Source organism: Mytilus trossulus, chromosome 10 (genome assembly GCF_036588685.1).
Source record: "Mytilus trossulus isolate FHL-02 chromosome 10, PNRI_Mtr1.1.1.hap1, whole genome shotgun sequence".
Taxonomy (NCBI): Eukaryota; Metazoa; Mollusca; class Bivalvia; order Mytilida; family Mytilidae; genus Mytilus; species Mytilus trossulus.
In genome coordinates, this window is record NC_086382.1 from 63,552,358 (window position 1) to 63,569,208 (window position 16,851).

Here is a 16,851-nt window from a genome sequence, read left to right on the forward strand (position 1 = left end):
AATGTTAATAAGGCTGTTAGTTTTTCCATATGAATTGTTTTACATTGTCATTTTGTGACCTTTTATAGCTGACTATGCAGTATGGGTTTTGCTCATTTTTGAAGGCCATACGGTGACCTACATGTATAGTTGGTTAATTTCTGTGTTATTTTGGTCTCTAGAGGAGAGTTGTCTCAATTGCAATCATACCACATCCTCTTTTTTTATATTAAGTTATACTTACACAGATTTAGAGTTTGCCGTGATATTACTATTGATTGGAATTAAAGATTTTCTGTGGTTTCTCAACTGAAGTGGAAAATTAAATAGTTATCTTAAATAACATTTTAAAAAGCTACATGTATCTATCTAGCCATTTATCAACACACAGGTAATTAATTATTTACTAATGTACTGTGTATATATACATTTCAGGTATCAGTCATTCTTATAATTAAAGATATTAACCTAGGAAGATGTTGACTCTCATTTGTGACTGATACCTGTTGATCTCTTGAAACAAAAAAGGGTTTGTAAACAACCTGTTTCTTTTTGGCTATATATGCCACTCTTCGAATTCTGTCATTATAGAAAGGGAGTAAGCCAAACAGAACTGGTTGTTTACAACTACTGATATTAATACAACATAGATTGATCTAAAGGTTTAAAGGTATGCATGAAGTATTTGCTACTGGATATTGAGCAAACAGCAATCAAAAGACTTAAAGTACAGGTAGATTCACGATATTCTTGTATGTTAGACTTATATTAGGAGCAGGAATAAAATGTTGGTCATGTTGGTTGAGACTAAAAGATTCTAACACACTAGAAGAACATTTTCTTGAGTAATAGCCAATTACTGGTTCAAAGAATTCAGCAAAAGTAATCATTTTAATTTATTTTATTTAATCTTTGTTCAAAATTAAGTCTTGGAAATACAGGATTCTTTTATACTGCATAATTTTTTTCTCTTACAGATAAAGGTTTAAACATATTGGTTGTTAAAGGTTTCAATAAATATAAATGTAACTGTACCTTAAGTACAAGATCTACATCATCAATATGGAATGTTTCCCTCAACTTTCTGTTAACTTCTTCTGATCCCTCATTTTCATTTATTTCTACCAGACATACACTTTCTGGGAATGGTTGATTTTCTGTTGAAATAAGAAAACATTTACATGAATTAAACAGCTGTACAATATATCACGCATGTAGGACAGACATAAGGAAAATACCTTTATGCCTGAAATCCCTTAAGGAGGGGCTTAATGGGGGTACCTTCATTACAAATAACAACATAAAAATCTTGTCAAATGACATTCACAGAAATTTTTGGTGCATGCTGATTAAATGTAAACTTTCTTTGAGCTGTGAAAATGTAGGTTAGCTCTTAAGGTCCTTTTGATGATTTTGATATTTGCTGAATTCAAAGGACAATAGAGCTACGTTTTCGCAGCTAACTTTCTTTAAGACAGACCAAGTTGGCAAACGTGTGAGGTGCAAACATGTAGGGTACATACAGGTATTGTTTGGGTCCAATACATGTTTGCATCCTGCATGTTCGCACCCTACATGTAAGTACCCAATTTTTAGAAACAATATTTTTTTTGTTAAAGCAATACACTCACCAAAACATGATTAAGATTTATTCAACTTATATGGGGACAAGTCCATAATAACAGTAGAAAAATCAATAAAAAAAAATTAGGAAAAAATAGGGAAAATTTTCGCGAAATTTTCATTGTACTAATGAACTCAAAATCGTTCATTTTTTTTTATTTCATATTTTGAATTCCCGCATCTGCGCAGAAATCTACAATGTACTTCCTTTTTCCGGTCTCGTTTGTATGAATCTTTGAGTAAAATATATTTATCAGTCTAGTATAAAATAGGAAGGAGCGCAATACCAATTTCATTTTTAATAATTCCTTGATTTAAAAAAACGTTACCTGATGAAAGCGTTTCTTTGTTTACATTGCATATGACGTCATAACTTAAATAAAGTCACAACTAAAATCCCTGACAACAGAACCAAAATCGGAAACGTTGGGGATAATTTCCGTTTCTTTTTTTTTTTACAAATATTTGAATTACAAAAAAATAATTCATAGTTCATACAGACTTCGTCCCCATTTACAGGTAATGCCTGCCTCATATTAAAAAGCGTTGTTACAATCACACTTTTATAATTAAAACAATTTTAAAAAACTAGAGGCTCTAAAGAGCCTGTGTCGCTCACCTTGGTCTATGTGAATATTTAACAAAGGAGACTGATGGATTTATGACAAAATTGTGTTTTGGTGATGGGGATGTATTTGTAGATCTTTCTTTTCTAAACATTCTTGCTGCTTACAATTATCTCTATCTATAATGAACTAAGTCCAATAGCTTCAGTGGAAGACATTATTATGTAAGTGGAAATTTACAAATTTTAGGAAAATTTAAAAAAATTGACTAAAAAGGGCTATAACTCCTTCAATGTCCTTAGAGGGTCAATTGACCATTTTGGTCAAGTTTGACTTGTTTGTAGATCTTACTTTGCTGAACATTTTTGCTGTTTACAGTTTATCTCTATCTATAATAATATTCAAGATAATAACCAAAAACAGCAAAAATTCCCTAAAATTACCAATTCAGGGGCAGCAACCCAACAACGGGTTGTCCGATTCATCTGAAAATTTCAGGGCAGATAGATCTTAACCTGATAAACAATTTAACATCATGTCAGATTTGCTCTAAATGCTTTGGTTTTTGAGTTATAAGCCAAAAACTGCATTTTACCCCTATGTTCTATTTTTAGCCATGGCAGCCATCTTGGTTGGTTTGGCGGGTCACGCCACACATTTTTTAAACTAGATACCCCAATAATGATTGTGGCCAAGTTTGATTTAATTTGGCCCAGTAGTCCAAGTGATGAGAAAAGCTCACTTGGCCCTTCGGGCCAGGTGAGCTAAAAAGGTAATAGCAACACCTGAACAAAAGTCGAATACAAATTTTTAAATACAAAACCAATAAAAGGGTTAGCAATAGGACTATGGGTGCGAAAGTGAATGGGTGTAAAGGTGTTTTGGGACAAACCAACCCAGATTCAGTGCAAAAGTGTATTGGGCACAAACTTATGGACCCGATACCACCTTTGGCCAATTTGTGTTCATGACAATTATCAATAATTCAGTACCTCCCTTAATACCTTGCTCATTCACAAGGAGTATGTATTAGATCATCAGGTCTAACAGTATTGTTATACACCCATTATTCCATTTAATTTGTAATATTTTTGGGGAAATAATTTTTTTTTTTTTTTATTGTATGTATGTATGTACTGGTAAATGCCTCCGATATTCGAAGAACCCCTCGAAAGCTGCGAGGGTACAGTGGCATCCATGTACACTCCCTACGGGATTAATGGAGATGTGTCACTAACGTATATTTATACGACAATTATTTTTACAAGGACAAACAATCCCCACCCAATTCAACACAAAGGGAGTGCTAGGACACCGGGAAGTCTGTTATTGTGGTGGAGGAAGCCGAAGTACTCGGAGAGAACCACCGGGCCACTCGGTGGAAACAGACAAACCAGAGAGATATCAGAAGATTGATCTCCAGGTCAAAGTAGGGACACTTTGACCAACCGAGGCCCCCAACGTACCCATTCTAGTTTAAACTCCGGTCTGGGTACCAGAGATGTGTGTGAGAGGGTGAAAATTACCCTTCTAATGTACTGATATTTTAGCACCCCGAGTGAGAATCGAACTCGGGACCTTCAGCACTGTAGCCATCGGTCTTAACCACTAGACCACGAACTCACACTATTATGGAAGTAATGTTTAACAATCATGAAAATATCATGAATATTGGTATGTCAGTTTTGAGATCACCAAGTTCATGTGATCCAAAAAAATCACTTCTTTACCTTACTATTTCAATTAGTCTGCAGAATCTAAATATACAAACCATGTAGATATAATCGTTTAATTTCAATCCAAATTTTCTTGAAACCGTCAGACATTTTTGTTTACATTTGTAAATAAGATAAAAAGCTTGACTGATAAAGCAAACATGCGGTTATTTAAAACACTTGGATGATTTCAACAAAAGCTGTATACTAATACCACAAATAAATAGTACACAACCACGTTCGAGAATTTAATTAAAAACTCTGAAAATGTCAAAGTAAATGTCATTCATCTTTTTTTAACAATCTTGCTTGTATCTGAAATTGATATTCAAATAAAATTTAAAGGGGGAACAGTGTAATAAGTAAATTATGCACAAATAAATATTTTTGATTCATAAAATACATCTATGACATCTACATATTTAATAACGTGCATTGAATTATTCTATTAGTCCCAATTGACATTTAAAATAAGAAATATCACTTGTTTTAATATTGTTATCTGAACTTTAACCTTAATGAAGGAGATTTCAGATATTTTGTTCCAGATTGAATATATAAAAAAGAAGATGTGGTATGATTGCCAATGAGACAACTATCCACAAAAGACCAAAATGACACAAACATAAACAATTATAGGTCACCGCATGGCCTTCAACAATGACCGAAGCCCTTACAGCATATAGTCAGCTATAAAAGACCTCGATAAGACAATGTAAAACAATTCAAACGAGAAAACTAACGGCCTTATTTATGTAAAAAAAATGAACGAAAAACAAATGTGTAACACATGAACAAACGACAACCACTGAATTACAGGCTCCTGAAAACCATTCAACCAGTTGTTATGAAATCAAATGACTTAAACATAAAATTATCTACAGATACTTATAGGCATGCAATGTAGGTCATTATGGAAAAATTGCTGGAAAATTGTTTTTTTTGTATTGAATTTTCCTTGAAATATTTGCCACACAAGAACCTGGTAATAATAAAAATTAAACCTTATTTTCATCCTGGTTCAATAAGCAGGAGACATGCAGGCACTTGATGTCAGCTCCCAAATTTTATATTGACCAAGACATAATCTTTAAATCAGTAAACTAAGGTCTGGATATGACATTGTCTGCAGTAACTGCTTTCTTGTTAATTTATGTATCATTGTCATTTCCTATATAATTAAAACTGAACTTCAACTGTTATAGAAATTGCTTTTAGGATTATATACATTGTTGGGTTGATGTTTAGACGAGTTGTATATACATTATGTACACAGCCATGTATCACCATCATTGATGGCGATCCGATGGATACATCTGTTGCAGAGTTGTCTCTGACTCAGACGTACGTATAAAATTCCAGATATTTTAGAGAATGATATAAGATTATTGGGCTGACACCTTTTAGTCATTTAAAATCTGTTAAAGCCTTATAGTCAGCCGCTGTACATCATCAATATCTATGTGGAGACTTGAGACATCAATCTGATGCCCAAATCCTCATAGTGTATATTTTTGCATTTTCATTTCTGAAAACAAGTTTTCAGTCAAAACAAACAATAAGATATAAACTTTTTATTATAAACTATGAAAAATATATAATTAAAAAAAATATTGCACATTTCATAAAACAATAACAACAAAATATTAATAATTCTCAATCATAATGGTATATAATATTAACAAAATAAAAACAATATATGAAATCTGTAGATAATAATTTTTTATCTTCATAAAATTTAAGTATGACAATAGGCTTTTTAAAGAGAAATTGTCTACTATTTTTAATTTTTCTGGACCTATAAAAAACTGACATCATGAAATGCTCCTAAAAAAGACGTTATTTTTGTGTCTAATTTTTAGCATACAATCAAAGCTTCTTCAGATGTAAATAGCTGATATTATAAAAAAGACATTCCTCAAATTTGAAGTCAAAGTAAGGATTTATCTATCACGAATGAGTTAATAGTAACAACAAGATGCTGTTCAGTGGGCTCGCAAAGTACTAAATAAAATGTTCATTTGACTGCCCTAGATTATTAATCAAACGTTTATTTGCAGTCTGCACAAATATTAAACCAAACATAAATTGTATATATATGCTTCATGGTCACACAAAAGTTCTGTAGTGTGTGTTTGTCCAACTATTCTTAATGCAACATTTTATATCTTTTTCTCCTTTAACTGACTTCCATATACTAACTATAAATATGAACTTGAGCATGTTTAATCCGAACGAACCAATCAATGCACAGCTTTGACATATCTAGCATACATCTGACTGTCCTGGGTAGAAACGGTTTTTGGCCCTTCTTTAGCAACAGCTACATAGTTATTATAAATATCCTGATCAACTTTATTCACTGGTGGTATTTCTACTCCATAAATACTCCCAAACTTAAAAACACTTTTTGGAAATCTGAAAGTACAAATACAAATAGACCATTCTTTAATTAAATGGGAGTAAAAATTAAAACATTCAAATATTGCAAATAAATTACAGTCAGATAAAGTATTTCAGCCTAATAAACACCAATTGACTTTTTGATGAAACTTGTCAGTTTAAACAAATTTTTAATGGTGTGTTTTGAAATTGACCTCCAATTATTTTAGCCTTTAAAAACACCTTTTCTTATTATAAATACAACAGTTTTGACCTGTATAATTTTGATGGTAAATATATGAATGATTGATCCTTAGTGTTTTAACATCACTCTAGATGAACTCATAAGATACAAATATTAAGGAAATATAGTATGATTACCAATGAGACAACTATCCACCCAAGTTCAAATGAAGTGGATGTAAATAAGGATAGGCAACTGTACAGCCTTCAACAATGAGATAAATCCATACTGTATGGATGGATATAAAAGGCCCAGACATGAAAAATATGAAACAATTCAATCGAGAAAACTAACAATCTCATTTATAACAGAACAATTTACAAAAATACAAATATGACTGACATCAACACACAACAACACCCATAAAAAATTATGGCATGGGTTAAAACATGTGTGTGAGCATTAATCTGAAAGACTGACAGTACTTACATTTCTACAGGACTAGTATCTTTCTTTGTATATCCAGCAGGCTGACAGCATTGATCACCTATTTGATGGTATCTGAAATATAAAAATAAAAATAAAAATAAACCTTCAAATATTCAGTTATCTGACCCTATATAGGTGTAATACCACCATTGATTTTCCCCTATTAGTCTTTGTTAAATTTGCACTTTTCAAAAAATTGTGCAGAATTTATCTTTGTTTCAAATAAAGAAATACTTGGCATGAGTTAAGTTTTATCCTGTCCAGTTCTATAGAAAAAGTTTCACATAACATTTCATTGCATATAAGAAAATAACCATCATTGGAAGTTAACCAATCAAATTTCTCCCCTTATTCTATCTGTGTACAAGGTTTAGTCACCATGTAACCTCAAGATTACAAAATTTTCTATAGAAATCAGAAATAAAAAATAATGGTGTTTTGAAATACCCAAGACATATGTTTATGACACAGAAATAGTTTTACTGCAATAAAATGTAGGATTAATTACCTACAACGGTCAAATTCAAGGGAATATATTTTTAGACCTACTTTCGTATGCAACCGGATGTGACGTACCATGATTTAGTGGTATTACACCTAAAGAAGAACTTTTTGTTCAATAAACTGAATGTGACTTTTCCGCTTTGTAATACTTGTTATTTCAAGCATTTCTGTCAAGTTTTGTCAGAATCAGTTCAATAGTTTGAGAAAAATCTAGTACAATGAAAGACGACATCTACAGCGATTCGAGCAAAATTTCTTCGACAAATCCAAACCAAGCGGCATCAAGATAGAATATAGTATGGACCAATAAATGATCAAATATCTATCTTATCTGCCTACAAACACTTGCAAATGATACACAACATGATTTTAGGAAGATAAAATACCACTAATAAACCTTTTTGTCTTCCTTATAAGGTCTATTTGGGTCAATTTATACCTCTCATTTCCTCAAAATTTCAACTTTTCAGGCCAATAAATAAAAATATTGGGGTAACTTTCACTCATTTATGGTAGAAATGTTATGAGAAATGAGTAATTGAAGCATTTTAGCAGAATGAACAATCCATATAAAAGATTACTGTCTCCAAGGAGGTTTCAATAAGTCCTTACGTAAAAATTAAATTTACGCCGCGTTCCAAAGAGGGACATAAAAGGCTTCCCTTTTAGTGAATAACTTGTCGTTACAACATTAAAAATAATTTCATCTACTTATAGCTATATATTTATTTAAGTATTACCTAGGATGATAGCAAAATATAAGAAATAAGGAGAAAAAGTCAACCCCCTCCCAAAAAATAAATATATGCACTTAGTATGGCTTGTTCTGTCATCTGAATATTCATGGTACAGTCCTATTTCAAGACAATTTTCTCATAAAATGTGTTTAGGAGACTCAATCTACTCAGAATATTTCATTTTTTGTATTATTTCACTTAAATAGCAAGAAATTTTAACACATGAGATTACTCACAAGGCCATAGCTGCATGTACAGCTTCCCATATTAGAAGAACTTTTTGTTCAATAAACTGAATGTGACTTTTCCGCTTTGTAATACTGGTTATTTCAAGCATTTCTGTCAAGTTTTGTCAGAATCAGTTCAATAGTTTGAGAAAAATCTAGTATAATGAAAGACGACATCTACAGCGATTCGAGCAAAATTTCTTCGACAAATCCAAACCAAGCGGCATCAAGATAGAATAGAGTATGGACCAATAAATGATCAGATATCTATCTTATCTGCCTACAAACACTTGAAAATGATACACAACATGATTTTAGGAAGATAAAATACCACTAATAAACCTTTTTGTCTTCTTTATAAGGTCTATTTGGGTCAATTTATACCTCTCATTTCCTCAAAATTTCAACTTTTCAGGCCAATAAATAAAAATATTGGGGTAACTTTCACTCATTTATGGTAGAAATGTTATGAGAAATGAGTAATTGAAGCATTTTAGCAGAATGAACAATCCATATAAAAGATTACTGTCTCCAAGGAGGTTTCAATAAGTCCTTACGTAAAAATTAAATTTACGCCGCGTTCCAAAGAGGGACATAAAAGGTTTCCCTTTTAGTGAATAACTTGTCGTTACAACATTAAAAATAATTTCATCTACTTATAGCTATATATTTATTTAAGTATTACCTAGGATGATAGCAAAATATAAGAAATAAGGAGAAAAAGTCAACCCCCTCCCAAAAAATAAATATATGCACTTAGTATGGCTTGTTCTGTCATCTGAATATTCATGGTACAGTCCTATTTCAAGACAATTTTCTCATAAAATGTGTTTAGGAGACTCAATCTACTCAGAATATTTCATTTTTTGTATTATTTCACTTAAATAGCAAGAAATTTTAACACATGAGATTACTCACAAGGCCATAGCTGCATGTACAGCTTCCCATATTAGGTGTAATACCACCATTGATTTTCCCCTATTAGTCTTTGTTAAATTTGCACTTTTCAAAAAATTGTGCAGAATTTATCTTTGTTTCAAATAAAGAAATACTTGGCATGAGTTAAGTTTTATCCTGTCCAGTTCTATAGAAAAAGTTTCACATAACATTTCATTGCATATAAGAAAATAACCATCATTGGAAGTTAACCAATCAAATTTCTCCCCTTATTCTATCTGTGTACAAGGTTTAGTCACCATGTAACCTCAAGATTACAAAATTTTCTATAGAAATCAGAAATAAAAAATAATGGTGTTTTGAAATACCCAAGACATATGTTTATGACACAGAAATAATTTTACTGCAATAAAATGTAGGATTAATTACCTACAACGGTCAAATTCAAGGGAATATATTTTTAGACCTACTTTCGTATGCAACCGGATGTGACGTACCATGATTTGGTGGTATTACACCTAAAGTAAAAGAACTTCAATTTATAACTATTAAATAAAGAATGGAAACAGAGAATGTGCCCAAGAGACAACAACCAGACCAAATAGCAGAAAACAGCTCAAGGCTTCAACACACCTAAAAAAAGTTTTTTTCGTGGAATAATTATTGATTAGTGAATTTAAAAAAAAGTCCATTTAAAACAGTAAGCATAAAATATCAATTGAATATGTGTATTTTTTAGTTATATGATTTAAACCACATAATTAGTAAACAAAAATGCTGTCCTGCTCAGTCATTGTTAGGCAAACATACAGTAAACGAAAAAATGATTGGAAAAGTTAGACCATAATTTGATATTGGTAAACAGATTGATACACTATCATTATTCTAATGATTGATATACAGTCATATTAAGTTTAGTGTAATACAGTCATATTAAGTTTAGTGTAATACAGTCATATTAAGTTTAGTGTAATACAGTCATATTAAGTTTAGTGTAATACAGTCATATTAAGTGTAATACAGTCATATTAAGTTTAGTGTAATACAGTCATATTAAGTTTAGTGTAATACAGTCGTATTAAGTTTAGTGTAATACAGTCGTATTAAGTTTAGTGTAATACAGTCATATTAAGTTTAGTGTAATACAGTCATATTAAGTGTAATACAGTCATATTAAGTTTAGTGTAATACAGTCGTATTAAGTTTAGTGTAATACAGTCGTATTAAGTTTAGTGTAATACAGTCATATTAAGTTTAGTGTAATACAGTCGTATTAAGTTTAGTGTAATACAGTCATATTAAGTGTAATACAGTCATGAATTAATGTGTTGTTCGGTCACTCGTTGAATATTTTTCTCTATTTGAATTCTTCGATTAGTTATTCTATAAGTATAATCATTTGGAATATGGTTATTTTCAATCATACATAATGATTATTGCATTTCATATAATATCCTGATGGTAATGATGAATTATTTATACGGGGGGCCCCGGCGGGGGGTAATGCTTAAAATATCATATACTTTAGCTGCTGTAAACTCTTCATTATAGAGAACAACTTATACATAATATACTTGTAGCAGAATTGTTTCACCATCTAATTACATGCTTACATTGTATATGTATAATATTATTATTATCATAGAGTTTTTATAATTGCTGTAATAAAGACTTATGAACCTAGATGAACTTTGTTTTACTTGTCTTAAAATAACAATGAAAAGGAAATGAAAAATTTCATCAGAAATAGTTGATTCTCATCTTCATTGGGAAGAATGATTCAAAATATAAAGAACTTCTGAAATTAAATTCAGATTTACATTTGTATCTAAACAAAAGTGGATACACTAAAATGTCTTGTCTGCTTCCCTGTTTCTCATTCTGCTACAAAAGTGGTAGATGAAACAATAATTGGCTCTCTTTGTCACTCAAATCCTGATAAAAAATGTGTTCACCATAAAAACATAATAACAACCTACCTAGCATAGTGTAGCTCATCATGTTTAGATGGGGGACAAATATTTAATCCATAACTTGGATCCATGGTCCACTTAGATGAAGAGTTTTCAATCTATTAAAAGCAAAATAAATCAATCAGAATAACTTCATAATATAATAACTGGGTCTGATATAAAAGGTGTCAATTAAGAAACAGCATCCATTCTGTGAACTATATTGCTCACTTAAATGATACCCTGTCACATGTATTCAGTAAACAGTAGCATGATTCAAGCTACCAAAAGCATTTTGTAGTTCTGTAGAAAAATGTGACAAAAATGTTATATAGGGCCAGTATGTAAGAGAATGTACATGTATGTGTATGTAATAATCAGGAAGCTGATGAGAAAAAATGCATCACACAGTGTAGCATGCTGAAATGAGGCTTGAAATCATTTGGATCTTGGGTTAGAATTTTAAATTGTTATGGTAAAAGTGCAATACGTTATAATTATTATGATACAAAATTTATAAAACTCTAGACAACATTCCCCCCAAAAAGGTATTGCTATTTTTCACACCTTTTTTTCATAACGACTCTGTGAAGGTACATCAGAATCTGATAATGAGAAATTTCCTTCCATATCCATACCCTCTGAGCTACTACTGCTTCCGTCAGAACCAGTTGATGCTGTTGATAGCGTGGAGTCTTTCCCACTGAGGTTAGGATTCGTAGTATGCCTGAAATCATTTATTCATTCTGTCATAAGTAATTACTACAATAAATACGGCTCATGGAAAGTATGTTTGGTATTGTAAAAAAGAAAATCCATCAAACTAAATTAAGTTTGATTAAAGATGTTCTTTATGGATCATAAAAAATGCTTTGCTGTCTGTTATATAATACAACTAAGTATAATAGATTAGAATGTTGGTTTTTCCAGTTTGAATGATTTTACACTAGTCATTTTTTAGGGCCCTTTATCACCCTGTATCATTGTACAGCGGATATAGGTACTAACCAAACAGGCGTGAGCGTTTTTGATCTTACACGGTAACAAAAATCTTTGTTTTATTCACATAATATCAATGTGTACTATGATCTAAACATAATTGCTGTTTTAAGAAATGATTTGGTCCTGGGTTGATGATTAGAGATGTCTCATTGTTTTCCCAAAACAATAGGGATAACTAAAACATAGTAAAAGCATGTGCAAATACTTGTCAAAGAAGGTGGTCCTCGTCTCATCCAATATAATTCTATATTAATTGCAACTCTTTTTTCTGATAAAAGGTCAATGTGTGCGTGTAATAAGTATAGCAGTTTCAATAATTGGCATTAAAATCTTTCATACATTTGTTATTTTTCAATATTTTATCCCTAAAGAAGAGTTGTGTACGGTGTTTAGCTGACCACATAAATCCTTGTGTACTGTGCATAGTTAAATTGTTAAACACCGTACACAAAAACTTTATTTTCATACTGGTTTATTACCCAAAAAGTTCCAAGGAATGAGTAATCACAGGTAGGTTTATGATTGGTAACTATTACTTTACCGGTAGTCCTGTATTAGGTTTCTTTCAGATAAAACATGTAAATGTCTCAACAACTGTAATGAAATTAAAAGTTGGTGTTGACATTCACAACTATTTGCGCATGTACAAGTTAATTGTTCTTATTAGAATATTAAAGTTGTTTTATGAATAGGAAAAAGTCGATGCAAAAATTATTTGGGAGCAGGAATTTGTTGAGAAATGTACATTGAATATTGATAAAGCAAAACAAAGATTTTCGTTACCGTGTAAGGTCAAAATCTATCATGCCTGCTTGGTTAGTACCTATATCCGATGTACTGATGATACAGTGTTTATAGCCTACCTTTACCTATAATGGTTTTTTCTTTTACAAATTGTGACTTGGATTGAGAGTTGTCTCATTGGCAATTATACCACATATATCTATATACAAGAATGTTGATATGGAAATATCTATCCTCATTATAGACAGGTAAGATTCTTCTTTGACTTCCTTAGGCAAAGATGATCTTATATATGAGTTTTTGCTATTGCCATTTTTTGGTCAATATATTACATATAAATATCCATGGCTTTTAAGTGTAACTGATTATGTTATTTGGCGCTTAAGGTAGTATGGGTGTCTTCCTCCATCTTGGATTGTAAACAAGAGGCTCTCAAGAGCCTGAATCGCTAACCTTATTTTTTTTGGTTTAATCTCTCATCAATGATTATTTTGGCTTTTCAATTTATTTAAATGTTCTTCGAATCGTCCTATTTTCTTCAAAAGCAAAAAAAAAATCATTTTCTCCTATGTTCTATTTTAGCCGTAGGAGCTATGTTTCATGACATACAAGGAACTGAAATATAAAATTTATACTGGATACTCTGAAACTCAATTAGCCTAAGTTTGGCTGAAATTGATACAGCAGTTTCAAAGGAGAAGATTTTTTAAAGTAAGTCAACATGATGAACAAATTATGAAAAAAGTCTTTAAAGGGCAATAACTCCTTAAGGGGTCAATTGACAATTTTGGTCAAATTGACTTATTTGTAGATCTTACTTTGCTTAACATTTTGCTATTAACAGTTTATCTGTATCTATAATAGTATTCAAGATAATAACCAAAAACTGCAAAATTTCTTTAAAATCATCAATTCAGGGGCATTATACCTGAAAAACCAGTTACCCAATTCGGCTGAAAATTTCAGGACAGGTAGACCTTGACCTAATAAATACTTTAACGTTTTTGTTTTATTTGCTCTAAATGCTGGAGTTTTTGAGATATAAGCCCAAAACTGCATTTTACCGTGTTCTATTTTTTTTGACGAAATAAAAAATAAAGCACAAACTTTATTTTATACACCCTACTGATCATTCAGTTGAAGTTTGGTTGAATTTAGTTGAGTAGTTTTAGAGGAGAAGATTTTTTAAAGTTAGCAAATATGAAGAACAAATTGTGAAAAATTGTCATTAAAGGACAATAACCCCTTAAGGGGTCAATTGACAATTTTGGTCATATTAACTTATTTGTAGATCTTACTTTTGCTGATCATTTTTGGTGTTTACAGTTTATCTTTATCTATAATAATATTCAAGATAATGACCAAAAACTGCAAAATTTCCTTAAAATTAGCAATTAAGTGGCAGCAACCCAACAATTGGTTGTTTGATTCATCTGAAAATTTCAGGGCTGATAGATATTGACCAAATGAACATTTTTACCCATGTCAGATTTGCTCTAAATACTTTCGTTTTTGAGATATAAGCCAAAAACTGCATTTGACCCCTATGTTCTATTTTAAGTAACGGCGGCCATGTTTTTTGACGAATCTAAAATCAAAGCACACACTTTGTGCAGGATAACCTAAGGAACAATTATGTTAAGTTTTAACCAAATCCATTCAGTAGTTTCAGAGGAGAAGATTTTTTAAAGTTAGCAAATATGATGAACAAATTGTGAAAAATTGTCATTAAAGGACAATAACCCCTTAAGGGGTCAATTGACAATTTTGGTCATATTAACTTATTTGTAGATCTTACTTTGCTGATCATTTTTGCTGTTTACAGCTTATCTTTATCTATAATAATATTCAAGATAATGACCAAAAACTGCAAAATTTCCTTTAAATTACCAATTAAGTGGCAGCAACCCAACAATGGTTTGTTTGATTCATCGGAAAATTTCAGGGCTGATAGATGTTGACCTAATGAACATATTTACCCCATGTCAGATTTGCTCTAAATGCTTTCGTTTTTGAGATATAAGCCAAAAACTGCATTTGACCCCTATGTTCTATTTTAAGTAACGGCGGCCATGTTTTTTGACGGATCAAAAATCTAAGCGCACATTTTGTGCAGGATATACTAAGGAACAATCATATTAAGTTTCGTTCAAATCCATTCAGTAGTTTCAGAGGAGAAGATGTTTGAAAAATTGTTAACGACGACGACGACGACGACGACGACGGACGCCAAGTGATGAGAAAAGCTCACATGGCCTTTTAGGCCAGGTGAGCTAAAAACAGAGAACCAAAGGTCTAGATTTTCCATCAAGTCGGCAAAATTTGATGCAGGAATGCAGATTTTTAATGTGAATTTTCATTTAAAAGAACCAATTTATTAGAATATAACTTATAAATATTAATATTTTTGCAAATATTGATCAATTTTGGTTGTTTTAATCTTTTTTAAGGGGAAGTAACTCTAAAACAGTACATTTTCTGAAAGAATCTACATGGAATTTTCCTATTTTGTATTTTAGCGGGGAAAAACGTGCGGTGACCCTATCTTTTCTTTTGATATTCTCAAAGCATTGTCTGAAAGCTATCTTTTCCTTAAGTATTTAACCATTCTATCATTTTGTTAAGTTTCTAATCCCAAAAGGGTGTTTTTTCCTGTATAATCCATACAAAATGTGTCATTTTGTCACGTCCTGTAGCTCGAGAAAATGTGCGGTGACCTATCATTTTTATAATATTTTTCAACATATATCAATAGATACTACATTTTGGCAAAGAATGAACAAATTCTATCATTTTTATTTTAGACTCCCATACCACCTTAAGACTCTTAGTTTGTAAAAGGTTATTTTCATTTTTTAGTGTTAGATAGAAATATATTAAAATTTCATATCCAATCAAAGGAACATTTCATCACCAATAAAATCACATTACAGGTGTATTAAAGAAATGAAAAATAAAGTAAACTTGTCTATTCATTCTAAATATCTATCAATTATGTGGTAAATAGAAAAAAAGAATTAAAATGAATAAATAAATGTGTAAATTATGTGTCAGCGTGTAAGGCTGTGATGACAACACAAAAATTATCAATACAATGATTGATCGATTGTTGATTGCTTGACGTCCAGTGGCAAATATTTCATGCATGTTCAGGACAAGAACAAAAGTATCAATATACATGTCTTTAGTAAGTATCAGTGATTATATATAAAGTGCAGATAGATATTATCCATATATATATATAAGAAAAAAGATTATGTGTGTTATCATATTTGATACAGCAGCCCATCAGCACAAGTTTATAAATAAGATACATTGTATGAATGAACCCTCCTGCTGCTAAATTCCAAGGGACATATTTCTGTTAAAAAATAACATCATGTCATGATCAAATTCAAACTTAAACTCACTTTTATACATGTATAAGTAAAAGTTTGCAGATAAAATTTAAGTTAGTACAGACACAGTAAGGTTCATTCTCTGTAAGAACAGGTACAAACCACTCCTATTGGTCAAATAGTCTTTTTTGTTAGATGTATTTCTATTTGTATCCATCTGATGAGCTAAGCCTTTTTCAACTGATTTTTATAGTTTGTTCTTATGTTTTACTGTTACACCACTGTCCCAGGTCAGGGGAAAAGTTGGGATCCCACTAACATGTTTAACCCCATCACATTCTGTATGTATGTATGTGCCTGTCCCAAGTAAGGAGCCTGTAATTCAGTGGTTATCATTTGATTATGTGTTGAGAAGCCCATTTGAAATCAGGTAAATTGTGTAACAGCAGTGCCAGTTGGCCTTATATTGCTTTTTATTTTGAAGACATTAACACATAATTTCATAAATGTTT

The 16,851-nt window shown here is 31.3% G+C and overlaps 2 protein-coding genes across 4 annotated transcripts in view; both read right to left on the bottom strand.

Moving 5' to 3' along the window:
• LOC134688369 (uncharacterized) overlaps positions 1 to 4,028 on the bottom strand; it is a 31,403-nt gene extending 27,375 nt beyond the window's left edge. The window contains exons 1-3 of the mRNA XM_063549032.1: positions 3,940 to 4,028; positions 1,015 to 1,136; positions 224 to 288 (exon numbers count right to left, since the gene is read on the bottom strand). Coding sequence (XP_063405102.1) covers positions 224 to 288; positions 1,015 to 1,136; positions 3,940 to 3,994 — 242 coding nt within the window. The 5' untranslated portion in view covers positions 3,995 to 4,028. The remainder of the gene's footprint in view (positions 1 to 223; positions 289 to 1,014; positions 1,137 to 3,939) is intronic.
• Positions 4,029 to 5,687: 1,659 nt separating this feature from the next.
• Positions 5,688 to 16,851, bottom strand: part of LOC134688370 (polyphosphoinositide phosphatase-like) — a 32,600-nt gene continuing 21,436 nt past the window's right edge. For 2 of the 3 annotated variants that reach the window (XM_063549033.1, XM_063549035.1), the window contains 4 exons: positions 11,823 to 11,982; positions 11,283 to 11,374; positions 6,939 to 7,010; positions 5,688 to 6,301 (listed from right to left, as the gene is read on the bottom strand). In XM_063549033.1, the coding sequence (XP_063405103.1) occupies positions 6,127 to 6,301; positions 6,939 to 7,010; positions 11,283 to 11,374; positions 11,823 to 11,982 (499 nt within the window). In that variant the 3' untranslated portion in view covers positions 5,688 to 6,126. The remainder of the gene's footprint in view (positions 6,302 to 6,938; positions 7,011 to 11,282; positions 11,375 to 11,822; positions 11,983 to 16,851) is intronic. The other variant, XM_063549034.1, reaches the window with a different exon arrangement.